The 16,643-nt window shown below is 35.9% G+C and overlaps 1 protein-coding gene across 10 annotated transcripts; it reads right to left on the reverse strand.

The window, feature by feature from the left end:
- Positions 1–9,853: 9,853 nt before the first annotated feature.
- Positions 9,854–14,590, reverse strand: LOC110609201 (transcription initiation factor TFIID subunit 15b). 10 transcript variants are annotated; one of them, XR_006348949.1, is made up of 9 exons: positions 14,145–14,590; positions 13,925–14,030; positions 13,062–13,773; positions 12,561–12,711; positions 12,357–12,438; positions 11,163–11,374; positions 10,990–11,044; positions 10,275–10,334; positions 9,854–10,175 (listed from the first exon to the last, which is right to left on the reverse strand). XR_006348949.1 is itself a non-coding variant. In XM_043951768.1 (6 exons), exons 1-6 carry the CDS (start codon positions 14,353–14,355, stop codon positions 11,260–11,262), a joined length of 1,359 nt encoding a protein of 452 aa, XP_043807703.1. In that variant the 5' UTR covers positions 14,356–14,590; the 3' UTR covers positions 10,947–11,259. The 10 variants fall into 10 exon arrangements, 2 of the variants coding, with proteins under 2 accessions (XP_043807703.1, XP_021604314.1); XR_002486999.2 differs by having other exon boundaries at positions 9,854–10,334; XR_002486998.2 differs by having other exon boundaries at positions 9,854–10,387.
- Between the last annotated feature and the right edge of the window lie 2,053 nt (positions 14,591–16,643).

Consider the following 16,643-nt stretch of genomic DNA (forward strand, 5'->3'; position numbering starts at 1 on the left):
TAAAAAATATAAGTGAGAGTTGTATGCAGAGCTTATGGTGGTAAATATTCCATTTTCATACAATGTGATACTCGGCCTCCCAGTTCTAAATTGCCACGGTATTATTATTAACATGAGTGCTATATTTATTAACATGGGTGCTATGTGTCTTAAGCTACCAGCTCTAGGTGAATAGCCATAGTCCAAGGCCATCTGAGGTTGGCAAAAAAATATTATGGACACTCCACAAAAAGTCTCAGGAAAGTAACAATGCCTATCGATCTGCTAAATAAGCTGAAATCTCACGTGAAGCTAGAGCTAGCAGATCCGATAGAGGAGGTCTAACTAGGTAAGGAATAAAAGGTACGGTTCGGTACTGTGTTAACCAGTGAGACAAAGACTCATTTAATAGAATTGCTAAAGTATCGAGTAACCATTTTCGCTTGGTCTCCAAAAGGTGTAACAAGGATGGACCCAGCTCTCATCACTCATAAGCTATCTATTGACAAAACCGTCAAACTGATTTAACAAAAGAAAAGAAGGTTCGTATCGGAGAGGTAATAAGTGATAAAAAAAGAGGTTGACATGCTATTAAGTGCAGGATTAACAAAGGAGGCCCAGTATCCCATATGGCTCGCCAATGTGGTCCTGGTGAAGAAAGCTAACGGGAAATGGAGAATGTGCATGGATTTTATTGACCTGAATAAAGCATGTCCGAAAGATCATTATCCGTTGCTATCAATTGACAGGTTAGTAGACTCGACTTCGAGTCGCGCAGTAGTTTCCTTTCTTAATGTCATTTCAGGTTATCACTAGATCATGATGGAAACTGAGAACATAAAGAAGATTGCATTCATAACAAATGAAGGAGTTTTCTGCTTCAAGGTGATGCCATTTGGATTAAAAAATGCGAGAGCGACTTACCAGAGGCTAGTGTCGGGCATTTTTAGAGATATGGTGGGGTCAACAGTTGAATTATATATGGATGACATGGTGATAAAGAGCCGATCATTGGAAGACCATCTAGAAGATATCTAGAAAGTCTTTGACGTACTAGACAAGGCGAGTATGAAATTGAACCCTGAAAAGTGCACCTCCGAGGTAAAAGCTAAGAAGTTTTTGGGATATATAATCTCAGAAAGAGTCATAGAAGCAGACCCTAAGAAGATTAGCGCCATCCAAAATATGGAAGCACCCAAAACTATTAATGAAGTACATAGGTTGAATGGACGAGTCATAGCCTTAGTTCGGTTCATATCATGCTCGGTCAAAAGGTGTCTCCCATTCTTCAAAGCCTTAAAAGGCAAAAGTAACTTTGTGTGTGAGAAAGAATATGCAGAGGCATTTGAAAGTCTGAAACCTTTTTATCATCTCCTTCGTTGCTAAGCTTGCCTGTCGAGGGTGAGGTCTTGTTTTTATACTTTTCTGTAACACAGGAAACAGCTTGCTCGGTACTCGTTTATGAGAACAATGGAGAACAAATCACAGTCTATTACACTAGCTAGGTCTTGAAGGGGGCAGAGTTGAATTATCCTCCTTTCAAAAAGTTGGCATTCGCAGTCCTGATGTCAGCCACAAAGCTACATCCATACTTTGAGTCACACACTATAGAAGTCATGATAGATTATCCTTTGCGAAAGGTTCTACATAGACCGGAGCTGTCAAGACGGTTCTCCACATGGGCGATAATATTATCAACCTTTGATATCAGGTACATGCTGAGAAAGGCTATGAAAGCCCAAGCAATAGTTGATTTTGTCGCAGAAATGACTCCACCATTAGAGCCTTCAGAATCCCCTGAATCAACCATGAAGGAGCGGAAGGTTTAGGCCGATGGAGCCTGTGGGGCTGAGGGTTCTGGAATTCAAACCCTGTTGCAGAGTCAAACCAGTATAAAGCTTCGGTACACAACAAAACTCGCATTCAACGCTACCAACAATGTAGCCAAGTACGAGGCTGTAACAATAGCCCTAAGAATCATCAAGGAATTAGGTATACAAAAATCTACTATTTTTAGTGACTCACAGCTAGTTATTAATCAATGCCAGGGACAATTTAAAGCCTGAGAACCGAACCTTTTCAAATACAAAGAAAAGATCTGGTCCTTGATGGACAGAATCAAAGACGGGCATGGTAGCTGTGAGCTTCACCAGGTGGCTAGAGGCGACAACAAAGAGGCAGATGTTCTAACCAAAATGGCAGTGGCGGGTGAGTAGAACTTCACTCAGCCATTTTAGTTTGAAGAATTGCATACTCCAATGACTGATGAGGAAGTGTCTTTTCCCATTGAAGAAGGGGAGTCATGGATGATGCCCATATACAAGCTTTTGACACAAGATGATCAGCCAACCGATGAGTTATCTGCCAAACAGGTAATAAGAAAATCTTCTAAATATGCACTAATTGATGGCTGATTATACGGGAGGTTCTCAACTCAGCCAAGGCTGCATTGTGTTACGAAAGAGGAAGGCCTAAAAATTCTAAAAGACATTCATGAAGGTGATTGCAAGAACTATGAAAGAGCCCGAACGATCGCTCAGAAAGTATTCAGACAAGGGTACCACTAGTCAATGATAATGTAAGATGCAAAGGAGCTTGTCCAGAAGTGTAGAAAATGTCAAGTACATGCGAACATCCCAAAGACTCCAAGAGAAATGCAAGCAAGGTGACATTGATTCAGTAGCGGATCTAAAAATTTAAATCAGGAGTTCAATTTTATCTTTTTAATGATACCTTTAATTTCACTCATTTCAGAATTTTTTTTATCTACATATATTTTGAAGATAAAATTCTCAATTAGCTTGCAAGTTTGAATTAATTTACCCACTTTAGATTTTATTTTATTTTAAATAAGTTAATTAACTCAAATAATTAAAACGTTTTAATCAATTCACTTTTATATCCTAAACTTTCAATTTTAAATAATTAAACCAAACCTTTAAAATTTGTCACAGTTTTATCCATGAAGCCAAATTAATTTTGACTAAATTTTGAGATTGCCACCGTGTCATTTTAGGCATTTTTATTATTTGTAATTTATATTTCTGACTTATTGAATAAAATAATCTAAATATTTTTATGAATTTACAAACTGTTCAGTGACATTTTTCGTAGTTTTAACTATAATAGAAAGGATAAAATCTAAACAAAAAGCAATAGAAAAAAAGAAATAATGGATAAGGAAAGCTAATTTGAAAGAGAAGATAATTAGAAAGCGATAAGTAATTATTTTGTTCTTCAAACTAATTTTCCTTATCCATTATTTCGTTATTTATTGTTATTTTATTTATTTAAATTTTATCATCTTTCTTGAAATTAGAGTTGTAAAGAAAGTCACTAACCAATTTGACTTTTTTTTCTATCCTGATACCTTGATCAAGAATACAATCGCTAATGTTTTTTATATCTTGATAATTATATTGTCACTCTTCAAGATTTGAATATTAAATTATAAATGTGAATTAGTTAAATAGTTTGGATTATTTTGTCCACTAGACAAAAAGACTGCGATATAAATGTGAAGTTATAAAAATATTTTGATTATTTTATTTAATAGACCAAAAATATAGTTAACTAAAATTTTTTTTTTTAAAAAGCCATATAGGATGATACGTGGATTTCATATTCTGGTCAAAATTAATTTGAAGTTATAAATAAAATCATTGATAAATTTTAAAAATTTAATTTAATTGTCTAAAATTGAAAGTTTAAGATATAAATATAAATTGGTCAAATCATTTGAATTATTTGAGTTAATAGACCTTTTAAATATGAATAGTTTAACCTATTACCGATAGAAACACCGGCGGATCTAGGTTGCCTAGAATTATTTAGGTAGTTTTCTTCAATGCAAAATAATAAAAGAAAAATTATTATAAAGTCCCTAAATTTTAAAAAAAAAATTACTAGTTTATCTCTATTTAAAAATTATTCAATTAAAATGTCTTTATAATTTATAAAATTAAAATTTTTTAACCTTTTTATCAAAAAATTCATTAACCTACCTTCAATATTTATATTATCTAGTTCATATAACTTTAATTATACATATGATTTAGTATTTGTGAGTTTTAATATCTATATTATTTACTCTCTTTAACAATGTTAAAACTAGTTGGCTAACTTTTTTTGCTAAATTACTAAACAGTTTAATTTTATAAAATATAAGTATATTTACTCGAGTAACTTTAATTTAGAAATAAATAATTTATAAAATATAACTGTGATTGGCTAATCCTATAAGACAGAGAAAGTGAGGTGGTAGGTGTCCATAGCAGTCACTCTAACGCTCAAGTCAGTAATCTGGAGAATGAGGCGAATATAGAACTTGAGAGTATTTGTGTTCGAGAATAGTATACCTTTGTCTCGGTGATCATTCTGTTTTTATACTGTAAGAAGATGGAGATAAATATAACATTTTTCTGATAATCTGGCGATGATGTGGCCGGCTCATTGGTAAGAGATCTTCATCGGCTAATTGGTTAAGAATTTCATGATCGCAGACGTAAAGGAGATCTGCTGGATTGTAGTTATTAACGGTAATTTCCTTATGGAGCCTTGCCTTGAAATTGAGAGGGCGAGTCTGTCTGACCTAAAGCCGACCTATCCTGAAGTGTTCGGATCTTCTTTTCTATGGATGGGACCACGTATAGGTTTATCAAATCCTTGCCACGTGATCCTGTTTTATAGTGACAGCTCACTGCCTACTTTGAGCGAGTCTTATGTAGCATCAAAGGTCCCCCCAATTGTTTTCGATTTTTTAGATTCAAAGGTGACAGTTGTCTTCATGATCTCGATTATGTGGCTTATTTGTTCGGGCTGAGTGCACAATATCCTTGCTTTTTTCTTACCTTCCATGCCTACCAATCAAGTCTAAGAACTTAAATTTGATTTGAGTGATATAGTAATGCCTTAACGAATTTTCGAGCTCTCTCTAGTCCTGGGGATCATCTGGGTATCTTCTAGCCCTTACGAGCCCCTTGGCCTTTTCTAGCCTTATCGAGCTTCTAGGCATGTTTTAGCCTTAGCATTCTTCCAAGCGTTTTCTTACTCCGACCAATTCTGATGAGCTTTCAAGCATTCTCTAGTTTTTGCTAGCTCCCTGGCTTTTTATAGTCTTGATGAGCTTCTGAGCATTTTCTCAACCCTGACGAGCTCATTGGTTTTTCACATCCCTAACGGGCTTCCTAGCCTTTTTTAGCCCTGACGGGTTTACGTGTATTTTTTCAACCCTAACAAGCTTTCGAGCATTTTATACACTATGAGCTCCTTTCACTCGAGCTTCCAGGCATTTTTCCTATCCCTGACAATCTTCTTGCAAAGTTCATTTGCTCACTTGGCATCTCGTCCTGCCTTCATCAATCGTCAAAAAGTCTCGCCCTCTTACAATAGGCCTTCCTACTTCGCAAAAAGTTTTAGATTTCTGAAAGTGATTGTAAGAGCAGCAACATATGCTTGTGACTCTCTTTTTGTAAATGGGACCAATGCTCTCGGTCACGTGGCTTATACACGCTTTGAGGCTTGTGCATTAAATACCTTAGAAACTTCTTGTGAAGTAGGACTAACACCCGGTAGATTGGTCTGGCCTATACCCACCTTGAGGCCTGGCATCAAATGCCTTAAAAACTTCTCAAGACTAATACTTGATAAGTCGGTCTGGCATATAATCGCCTTGCGGCCTGGCATCGGATGCCTTAGGAACTTCTCGGGACTAAAACGCGGTAGGTCGGCCTTGCATATACCTGACTTGTGACCTGGCATGAAATGCCTTAGAATCTGCTTGTGAAGCGGACTAACACCCGGTTAATCGGCCTGGCGTATACCCACCTTACGGCCTAGCATGAAATGCCTTAGAATCTTTTTGTGAAGCGGGACTAATACTCAATAGTTGGCCTAGTGTATACCCGCCTTATAGCCTGACATGAAATGCCTTAGAAATTTCTCGTGAAGTGGGACTAATACCCGATCAGTCGTCCTGGCGTATACCCGCCTTGGGGCCTAGCATTAGAAATTTTTTGTGAAATGGGACTAACACCTAGTAGGCCGGCCTGGCTTATACCCGCCTTATAGCCTGATATTAAATACCATAGATTTTCTTTGTGAAGTAGGACTAAACCCGGTAAGTCGGCCTGGTGTATACCCACCTTGCAGCCTAGTATCGAATGCCTTGATTATGAGGGCCCATGCCCGGATGGCCTTGTGGCCTTTTGTGAATGTTTGTTTTCATAGACCAATGCCCGTATTATATGTGAGACCCACACCCGGATGGCCTTGTTGTCTTTTATGAATTTATTTCTGGGAAAAACGCCTAGATTATATGCGAGACTCATGCCCAGATTGTATGTGGGACCCATGCCGGACGGCTTTGCGGTCTTTTATGAATTTGTTTCTACGGACCAAAACTCGAATTATATGCAGGATCCATGCCTTGATTGTATGCGGGACCTATGCCTGGATGGCCTTGCGGCTTTTTATAAATTTGTTTCCGCGGGGCAACACCCGAATTATATACAGAACCCATGCCTAGATGGTTTGGCGATTGCCTTATGGCCTTTGATTTTGTTTTCATACTTTCATTCATCCAACAACTTTGATTTTTCGATAAAAGAAGAAGCTTGAAGAATGCATCATAGTTTTATAATATTTTCAAAAAACACAAATATTTATCTAAGGATAAAATAAAAGACTCGGTTATCTGATTTGACCGATTTCAAAACTCAAAGTTTGACTCAGGAGTTGGACATATGTGATATTCTCCTTATTGTCACCTATACTAACACTTGGTTCTTTTGCAATCACATGAATAACCCCCACAGGTTCACTATCAAGCATGGTTTCGAGAATTGTTATCTCGAGCTCGAACCTCCTATCTTTTCTATTTTTTCTAATGAACTTTCAAAGTGTATCGTTCCTTACTAACCTTTCGATCTCGTCTTTCAATTGTCGACACTCCTCCATTACATATCTGTGGTTTTCATGAAAATGGCAGAACTTAATCTTATCTTGTTTTTCAGCTTTCTTAAGGTTGAGTTTGAGAGGCCACCTAATCTTGGCCATTCCTTCCTCAGGAGACCAAGTAATTTCTATGGTCTCCCTCGTACCCTTACTTCTTCGACTTTTGGCCTTGCTTTTGACCCGTCCTTTTGTCCTCTTTCCATCCTTCTTGGAACCTTTGTGCTGCTCATATCAGCTTCCGGCCAGTGTCCTTAGGAATATCATTTGATGGCTTCTCTTCCTCGGACTTGTCCTTCCATTTAAACTGAGTCCGGATTGTCTCTGTCCGAGTCTTTGAGATTTGTACGAAAACTTCCTCTCTCTTCTTGAGAGCCATGAGTGACGCCTCTTCCTGAGCTTTTTATTGCTCGAAAATAACCTGCAACCTTTTAACGTATTAGAGCATTTACTCGATACTTAAATTATTGAAATCAGCCTCATTGACTTAAAGAGTGTATTTTGTTTACTGTTATGAGTGTAAGAAATGATAGCATTCTCATGGATAGTAATCTTAGCAGCAGGTCGTGAATTATCAACCATAAAAAATGTGTTTTATTGCTCGAAAAAGATCAATGGATTCTAATAAATTAGTGGCTTATCGCTTGCATTCACTATTTTAAATATAGAAATATTAATTAAATTAAATAAAATTATTATTATTTACTGAAAAAAACTATCAATTATATTTAATTATTTTAGTATAAGTTACCGATTTAAGAAGAATTTTCCCACGTAAATCAAGAAATTTTTTTTCAATATTTTATTAAATAAATTAAAATAAAGTAATTAAATAACATAATTTCTATCACAGAATTATTATTATTATTATTATACCTAATATTGATAGTACTTCTATAATTATATATATTATATTAAATGAATAAAAAAATTAATTATTTTTGAATAAAATTATATTTATAATTATAGTCTTGTAAAAAATTTTCAATCCAATTGTATTCAACATCAAGTTTAATTTAATTCACGGTAAATAATTTTTATAATTTTCTTTAATTAATTTAAATTATTAGAAGTTCTAAGAATTATTGATAATAATAAAATTCATATATAAAATTATAATTCTACTCATTAGAATTACATTAAATATGCATAGAATAATTTTAAAATTTAAATATTAATTTTATATTATATTTAATAAATATTAAAAATATAAAAATATTTTAATCCGTTCACATATATATATATATATATATAACACGCACACATATATATTACACAGCTTTGTTGCTCAGTTATTTTGAAACAAATAAAAATTACTCTTCAAAAAGGAAAGTAGCCTACAGTAGAAAGGATGAAAAAAGAAAAGTATTGTATGACTGTATATATGACATAATAGATTAAATATCAAGATATTGATTAATAAATTATCTCAAAAAAAATGACATAATAGAAAGAATGAAAAAGGAAAAAACCAAAAAACCACATCTTTGCAGTACAGATATATTTATTTATAATCACGATATTGAAAATCTAATCATAATAATACTTTATCATTAAAATTTAGGTTCATCATTGTTTATTCATTATTTTTAATGTTAGATCAAGTTTTTTTAAAAGGTACAGGATAAAAAAATTCAAATATTTATAATAATTCACAATTATATTTAACATTTTAAATTTTTAATAATAAAATTAAAACTTTTCATTTTATCATAATTATAATAAAAATAAATTAATTAAATTTAAAAAAATTTATGATAAAGTATAATATAATCTCTAAAATTTTATATTATTAATAAAATATATAATTTTTAAATTTAAATTTTATATTAAAATTAAATATATTTTATATTTATTTTATGTAATATTAAATATATTATATTAAATAAATATTTTTATAAATAAATTATTATATAAAACATCTAGGTTGTATGCATTAAAGTATTTAAATATTTATATACAATATTATAAAATATTATACATTATTTCGTAATCATATTTTAAATAAAATAAAATATTACATATGTTAAAGTATAAAATTTTTTTATATTTTAAATTTTTAATTAATATCTATGATATTATATAGAAATATAAAGTGATTAATAAGATTAATAAAAATATATAAATTATTTTATTATTTAAATAAAATTTTAAAATTATATTCTAATTTACCATTAACTTATATAAATTTAATTTAATTTTTTAACTATGATTAAAATTTAAAAAATTTACCTTTACTATCTAAATTTAAAATATTTATATCGTAAATTTAAACTTTTTTATCCACCAGTTCAGCTCCAGCAATCTTCAGTTTAGATTCCGATTCAAAGGCTGTTTCACTTTCAACTTTCAATGGTTTCAGTTCTGATTTAGCGATTTTTTTTTAAAAAAAACAATCATATAACGTTCTTGAAACTAACACTTGCATTTTTTTTAAATAAAAAAAACAAAGAACCAAACTAATAGTTCACACCCGCGATTTCATCTCAGGGACTCATGAGGCGGCCACCAGCACCAAGTGCTCAACCCGTCCGCTTCACTAAACCTTTGACCGAGCCGATTATAAATTTAACCCAATCAAATGCCAATGCCTCAGGGGCCGAACCGGTCCTGGTAAACCCTATTTGCATTCAGTAGATGTTATTAGCCCCACAGCCAAGCCTTATCTGTTTCCTCACCCTCTCTTAATTAGCTCGCCCCGGAAGGTCGGAACGTTTCGATCGCTTTTTACTTTTGATCGAGTCTCTTATTTTACATCTTTGTTCAATTTTGATTTTACTGATATGCCATAAAAACACAGGCAGTAGGACTTAGGGCAACATTTCCACCCTAACTTGTTACTTCATTATATTGCAAAACTCACCATAACAGATCTGCGTGTCAACAACATGCAATAAAATTGCAAAGATCAAAACAAAAATGCTAATAGTCAAGTCTCACAAAAATTATAAGTGCAAAATTGTATCCACAAGAAATCATATCATTTCTCATGTTCATAAAATCAATAAAATATGACCAACGCAAGCTCCTAAGACCAAGCATAGGCATTTAAGCTATAGGATAACGTCTATATAGACAGCAAAGAAATAGAAGCACAGAATGGAGTCTCCATGGGACAATGGAAGATTTAATTGGAAAAAGTTCGAAGCAGCAAACCCATGAATCAACACACAAGCAGAACTGGATTGCCTCGCACACGTTAACAGTTGGTTAGAAAGTTTGAAACTCCAGACGAAGAAGACATCCTTTCAGCACCAGGATCGGTACAAATGTCAGTCTCTATAAAAATTTTCCAACATGCACATCCTTCCGACTACAATGGTAAAATTTTACAATAACCTTACCTAGGCATTCTTCATGCATCTTATAGCAACTACAACCCATTGCAATGTCAGATGACACATCTGGCCAATTTGGATTTGTGCATAAAAGTAAGTCTTATCAGTCTTCCAACACCCTAAGCAAAAGCACAAACTCTAAATAGAATCCAGAAAAGCACCCAACCAGACTCGCAAATGTGCCCTATGCTATATGCATTAAATGGAAATAGACAATAAAACCACGAAGTATGATTACATAACAGAAATAATGATAACACATTGAAATTTTACAAAAATTAACACTTCACTTGTATTGTGAGCGCACTGACATTTTGAAGGTGATCTCAGCATTTTAACTAAGCAATTGAATATGTTAAAACACTGCATGTCTTGTATAGGGGGGGGGGGGGGGGAAAGGAAGACTTCAAAGAGAGTTAGAGATGTTCACTCTCGCCAATCTTTTATTTTTTAAAAAAAAATATCATACCATTAGTAAAATGGAAAAATGCTTGAAAAAAACAACTCGAACTAAGACCAGACCTCTACATAAGAAAATGATTTGCATTGTTATGTTCCAAACAAAAATTGATTATGCTAAAACTAGCCCAAGCTGAAATTTCTGTAGGCAGAAAACTAACAAGTTCCAATGCCACATCTAGTTGAGGCATGCAAAAGAAAATTAATAACAACTCAGCATGCAAACAAGGATTAAATGAGATTTCGAAAGAGCTGCACTCACCTGAAAATATCAACCTACCTTAGCAGCAAGATATTTGGAGTTAATCCACTTGCCTCTATAAAAACATTCACATAATTAAAATCAATCCCATGCCTAAAACAGAAACCCCTCCATGTGCGAGCAAACAGAAAGAGGAGAAAAAGGGGTATTGCTCAGTGTAAGTGAACACCTACCTCTTAGTCTCCAGTTTAACCCCCCCAAGGAAATGGAATATAATTAAATCCCTCAGATCACAATTCTTAGTACATAAAAAGCTCAGTGCTGATATTCTCAGTATGGACGTGAACGGTTTCCACCATGGTGGTGCCTATCTGGCCCAGAGCCTCCATCTCTGTAACTATCCCGGCGCCTATCACCTCCACCATATCCACCTCTACCACCACCTCTGTTGCACAATCAATTAGTCAAAAGTACAGCAACAGGAGATACACCCAGCAGAATGAAAATAATAGGTATCATAGCAAAAGATGAATTAGTAGTGAAAAGTCTAAGATAGGAGAACCAAATATAGATAATTCAATGAAACAAAAATTTCCAAGATCCATAGTTACCTAAGTACCTCAACACAACACATCTCCCCCCCACAATAACAACAACAACAACAACAACAAAAAATGAATAAATAAATTGGAGCGATGATCTGGGGCACATTTTCAAGAACATGCTATGAGCATTCTTTAGTGTGTGACATGGTTTGCTGAAATAGGGATCTTGATTTATCTTTCCATGGCAGCAATAAGCTGTCATATATAGGAGACGTTAAAGAAAACCAGAATCATCAAACTGAAACCAGACCAGCCAGGCCTGGAACCACGGGGGACCAGACCAACCTAGCCTGGTCTCAGTTCACCCTTCCTGCCAAACTGTAACCACCAGATCCAGCTTGGAACCTGTCCAGACAGAACAACTGGCCATGGTATATGCACATATCTTTACAATAGGGCAAGCACCTCATTTATGTCCAACCTTTTGCAGGAACTAGGGGACTGAGCTTCTTGAGCTTTAATAACTGGTAGACAACTTGATGCCTAGTTGAACAAGAAATGTCACAGGGCGTGCACCAAGAATACAAGACAATACTATTTTGACGTGTGCTCAAGGGTTCAATAAAGACAATATCTTAAAACATTAATTCTCCATAAACTATCCATTCAAGTTATTTAGTAAGGGTGTTGCTATTTATGTTAGCTAAGGGGGGAAAGATTGACCACAAGATCATTATATATACCCAAGCAAAGCCAAAACATGAATGTGAATGCGACATGCTAAAGTGCTCATTTAAGCATTAAAGTGAAAGATGGCATAAAAAAGCTGAGAGCATATATGTTAACCAGTAACCGTAATAAGAAGGCACAAGTAGAAGTTACCCATGATCATATGAAGGTTGAGACCTTAGAGCTGTCTTTTCTGCCATTGCAACACTTATTTTATAACCCCTCATATCATAATCTGCAAGATGAAATAATAATGAGCACCAAAACTAAATTTAGATAAAGTGCTAAGCAAGACAATGTGTGTGAGGATGGGTTGTTAAGAAGAAAAAGAGAAAGAAACAGTTGCAAGGTCAATACTATTATAAAAACCGCCGGCAGAATGTGCAGCAGATGGATCTTCATAAGACAATACTGCATCACCTTTGTTGTTTCCCTTCTCATCTGTGTACAATTTTATATTCCAGGGCCATTGATCTTTATAGCCCCGCTTCTGCTTAATCCTTCCAACCTAAGTAATAATTGCAGTTCCCATTTCAATCAGAAAATCACACACATGATTTATTATTGAGTTGGAACTGAACCTATTTACCGAAGACTGCCCATTTTGCAATTAAATTGGTTAAATCCAATTAACATCTAATGGATAAATGCCATGGAAGCTAACACAAGATCTATAGATATCATATTCTCATGTTTTATCATTCCATGCTGAAGACAAATAATGATATAAAGACAGTAATGAAGATTAACTAGGGAAAAATTTCTTGAAAAAGCACAGAATTCAACAGCCCCTGTCTACAGAATCATCAAAAGGAAGTCCATACATATTTAAATTCAAAAGAAGATAGAGAAAATTACTTGTCCAATGCCGCCAAAGAGTTCTCTCAATTCATCAGTAGTCACATCTGGGGGCAAATTTGATATGTATATTCTAGAGTTGTCACAAGTATCATCACAATTTCCATCACACTGCTTAATTTTAGCTGAGGCATCAGTGCCAGCACTGCCGAAACCACGTCCTCCTTCATACCGAGAACCACCACTACCATACCCACCAGAAGGGCCACCTCGCCCACCAGTCCTCACATCAGCGGGAGCATCACCACCATAACCACTCACAGGACCCCCATAAGATGGTGGGAAAGATGTAGGTCCACCAGTGTAACTTTGAGGGGGAGGAACTGCTTCCATTCCATAATTTGCATTGCCCCCATAAGAGTTAGGTGGTGGTGGATAATTACCACTAGCACTACCATAAGATGGGATTTCAGGGGGAGGCATCTGATTATAAGAACCATCGTCTCTTCCATGATTACCACCATAGGAGCCCCCCCTACTGCCACCACCACTCCTATTATCATAACTACCGCCTCTGCCTCCATCATTGTAATTGCTACTTCTATTACCATCATAGTTACCACCTCTACCCCCACGGTTACCCCCATATCCTCCACTTCCTCTGTTATAACCTCCTCCCGCACCATTTCCACGATCATTGCTGGCACCGGCAGGGGAGGGAGTTCCGCATTTGTTACATTCAACTCTTCTTGCAAAGTTCAAATTGCCACAGCTGCATAAACATATAACAGTTTAGTATGCACAAAGAAGCCCCATGTTTGCCTAACCTCAATATCTTATATCCCCATAAAGCTTGAACTGAAAAACCCCAAACAAAGAAGTAAACCAGATTCCCATACGGATAAATATGAGAGAGAGATTACCTTGGATTAGGGCACAGCCAATCACCGTCCCTTCCGCCTCCACCTCGGCCACCTCCTCGGCCCCCACCTCCACCGCCTCTTCCTCCACGATCTCCTCCTTGATACCCTGCAGATCAATCAAACGAGAATTACACGTACAACAACAAAGAAAGAAAAGCCAATAATCTCAACCCCATGCATTAAAACAAGGAAATCAACTTAATCCAAAACAAAATAGTACCACGATTTTGCGAATTACCACCATATCCTCTGCCGCCGCCGCCGCCACCTCTACCACCACGGCTGCCGTAACCACCATCACCCCCATAGCCTCCACCACTTGCCCCTCCTCCATATCCTCCTCCTCCTCCGCCGCCGCCGCCGCCACTAGCGCTGCCACCGCCATATCCTCCGTAAGATGGAGGAGCAGATTCGCCGTCTTGACCGTACATCCCAGACACGACCTAGTTGTTAGGGTTATCCTTTTCCTAGTCTTCTTGCGAAGAAGCGATGAAAAAAATTAGGGGAGGACGCCGTTCGGTCCCAAGGGCGTGTCTCGTTTATATATAGCTTAACTTTTGACTGTAATTTTTTAATTTTTCCACCCAGACTTCTTTTTATACAACGGAAGCAAGAACCCCTCTTCTGGAGTATGATCCAAGTCTTAAAAAAATCGTGGGGAAAAAAAAAATCAAATATGCAAATGAAATAGAATGAGCCAATTTGACCTTTTACGCTAAATAAACCCTTACATAACATAATAAAATATTAATTTTAATAATAACATATTATTTTTATTAATTTTAAAATACTAAAAAAATATTTACATTTTACTTAAAATAAAAGGATAATTATCATAGCATCTCTATAATATGCTCTAACCAATTAATATACTTCCCCAATTTTAGAATTACATTAAAATATCTTATATTTTAATTTCATTAACTAAAAGGACACTCATTAGTTTCCATGAAAACTCACCACTCATCTCATCCTGTTCACGAGATTTCATTATTTTCATGGATAAAATGAATTTCTAGATAAACGGTGAGAGATAAATATTACCTTAAATGGGTAACATAAAAAAATAGAAGCCCTAAGTCTCCAAAAATTTAAAATTTGAAGGGAGAGAAAAAAAAATATCTACGAAACCAGATTTGTAACGACCCGGAAACCGAATCGCTACCGGCACTAGGATTCTGATCGACTTAAGGTCGCCGGGACCCGTAGCAAGCCTAACATACATCCTGTATACCTGTTAAATCCCATACATGATCAAACATATACATAAAAACTTTAAACTTTTTCTTTCATTTACCAAACTTAACATGTGCATGTACAAACTCATAAACATAAAACCCCACACTGGAGCCCTCATCAAATGCTCCAATGGGGCAACATATCATACATTAAGCTTGGTTTACATAAACATCAATAAAACATTTTACAGATCATGTACAAAAGGGATTAACCAACATACTAGGGTTAAGCACAACTCTAAACCTCAATAACCATCATTACATTACATTACTATACTTTACATTACAATGTCTTTCTCATGTCCACAGCTAGCTATTACATAAAACATGACTTTACTCTTGTTGACTTCCTGATCTATCCCGTACCTGCAAACCTGGGGGATTAAGGGAATGGGGTGAGCTACTAGAGCCCAGTGAGCAGAATAATAAAGACATTATATTAAAAATTCATGCTCTCATGAAATGTATCACATCACAAACAAATCACATTAAGGATGAACTTGTCACCAATAGCTCTCTACATTTCCATTAGTGCCAGAACGTGGAATGGGTCCTGGTCTTTCTCTTACATAACATATCATAACATTCCAAAGTGTCAGGGACGTAGAATGGGTCTTCCTGGACTTTCTCTTACATAGTACAGGGACGTAGAATGGGTCTTCCTGGACTTCCATACCGTATCATCATCATATCGTACCATATCATTTCATACAAGGGCTAAGGGATCATCCAATGTTCATCCATATCAACATCATAATATGCAATGCAACATATTCGCGAATTCTAATGCAAACAACCTAATATATCTCATGGCATTCATGATGTGTGAATCATGCTAAAACTTTCATTATTTGCTTTGAAACATAAGGAGTCATTCTACTCACCTCAGGCTAGCTCTAACAAGACACTGAAGCAACTATCTCACTGCTGGGGTCCTCGGTTCCTCGGGTCCGAACCTACACAGGTGGACTCAAATGAGAGACCAAATATACATGAATATGACTCTAAACTACTCCCCAAAAACCCCCTAAAACACCTTAAAATAATCACTGAAATCATGCAAAGAAAGGCTGAACAGGGCACTTTCGGCGGCAGGTTCGGCGGCCGAAAGTCCCTCCAGAGCCGAAACTCGTGCATGCTCGGCGGCACCTTCGGCGGCCGAAACTCCCTTCCAGAGCCGAAAGTCCAACTTTCGGGGGCAGGGTTCGGCAGCCAAAAGCTTGCCTCCACAGGCAGGTTCGGCTGCCGAACCTGAGTTCTTTCAAAGGGCAGAACTCAGCCTCCTCATGCACATTTTTGCCTCCCAAACCATTCAAACATGCATTTAGCTATTCTACAACATGCATACACATACCACTAAGCATATAGGGGTCTCAAACTATCCTAAACCCCAACACAAACACAAATATCAACTCAAACAACACACATTGTCCATAAACTCAACATTAACCTAAACATGCATTTCTACCCCATAACCCCTC

Source organism: Manihot esculenta, chromosome 2 (assembly GCF_001659605.2).
Source record: "Manihot esculenta cultivar AM560-2 chromosome 2, M.esculenta_v8, whole genome shotgun sequence".
In the NCBI taxonomy this organism is placed as follows: domain Eukaryota; kingdom Viridiplantae; phylum Streptophyta; class Magnoliopsida; order Malpighiales; family Euphorbiaceae; genus Manihot; species Manihot esculenta.

Excerpts from the sequence above, each read along its gene's own strand:
- LOC110609201 (XM_021748622.2), bottom strand. The coding sequence starts at position 14,355 with ATGTACGGTCAAGACGGCGAATCTGCTCCTCCATCTTACGGAGGATAT. Across the intron at positions 14,031-14,144 it reads TGGTAATTCGCAAAATCGTG|GGTATCAAGGAGGAGATCGT; the intron begins GTACTATTTTGT and ends ATTGATCTGCAG. Across the intron at positions 12,712-13,061 it reads TCTTTGGCGGCATTGGACAA|GTTGGAAGGATTAAGCAGAA; the intron begins GTAATTTTCTCT and ends ATTATTACTTAG.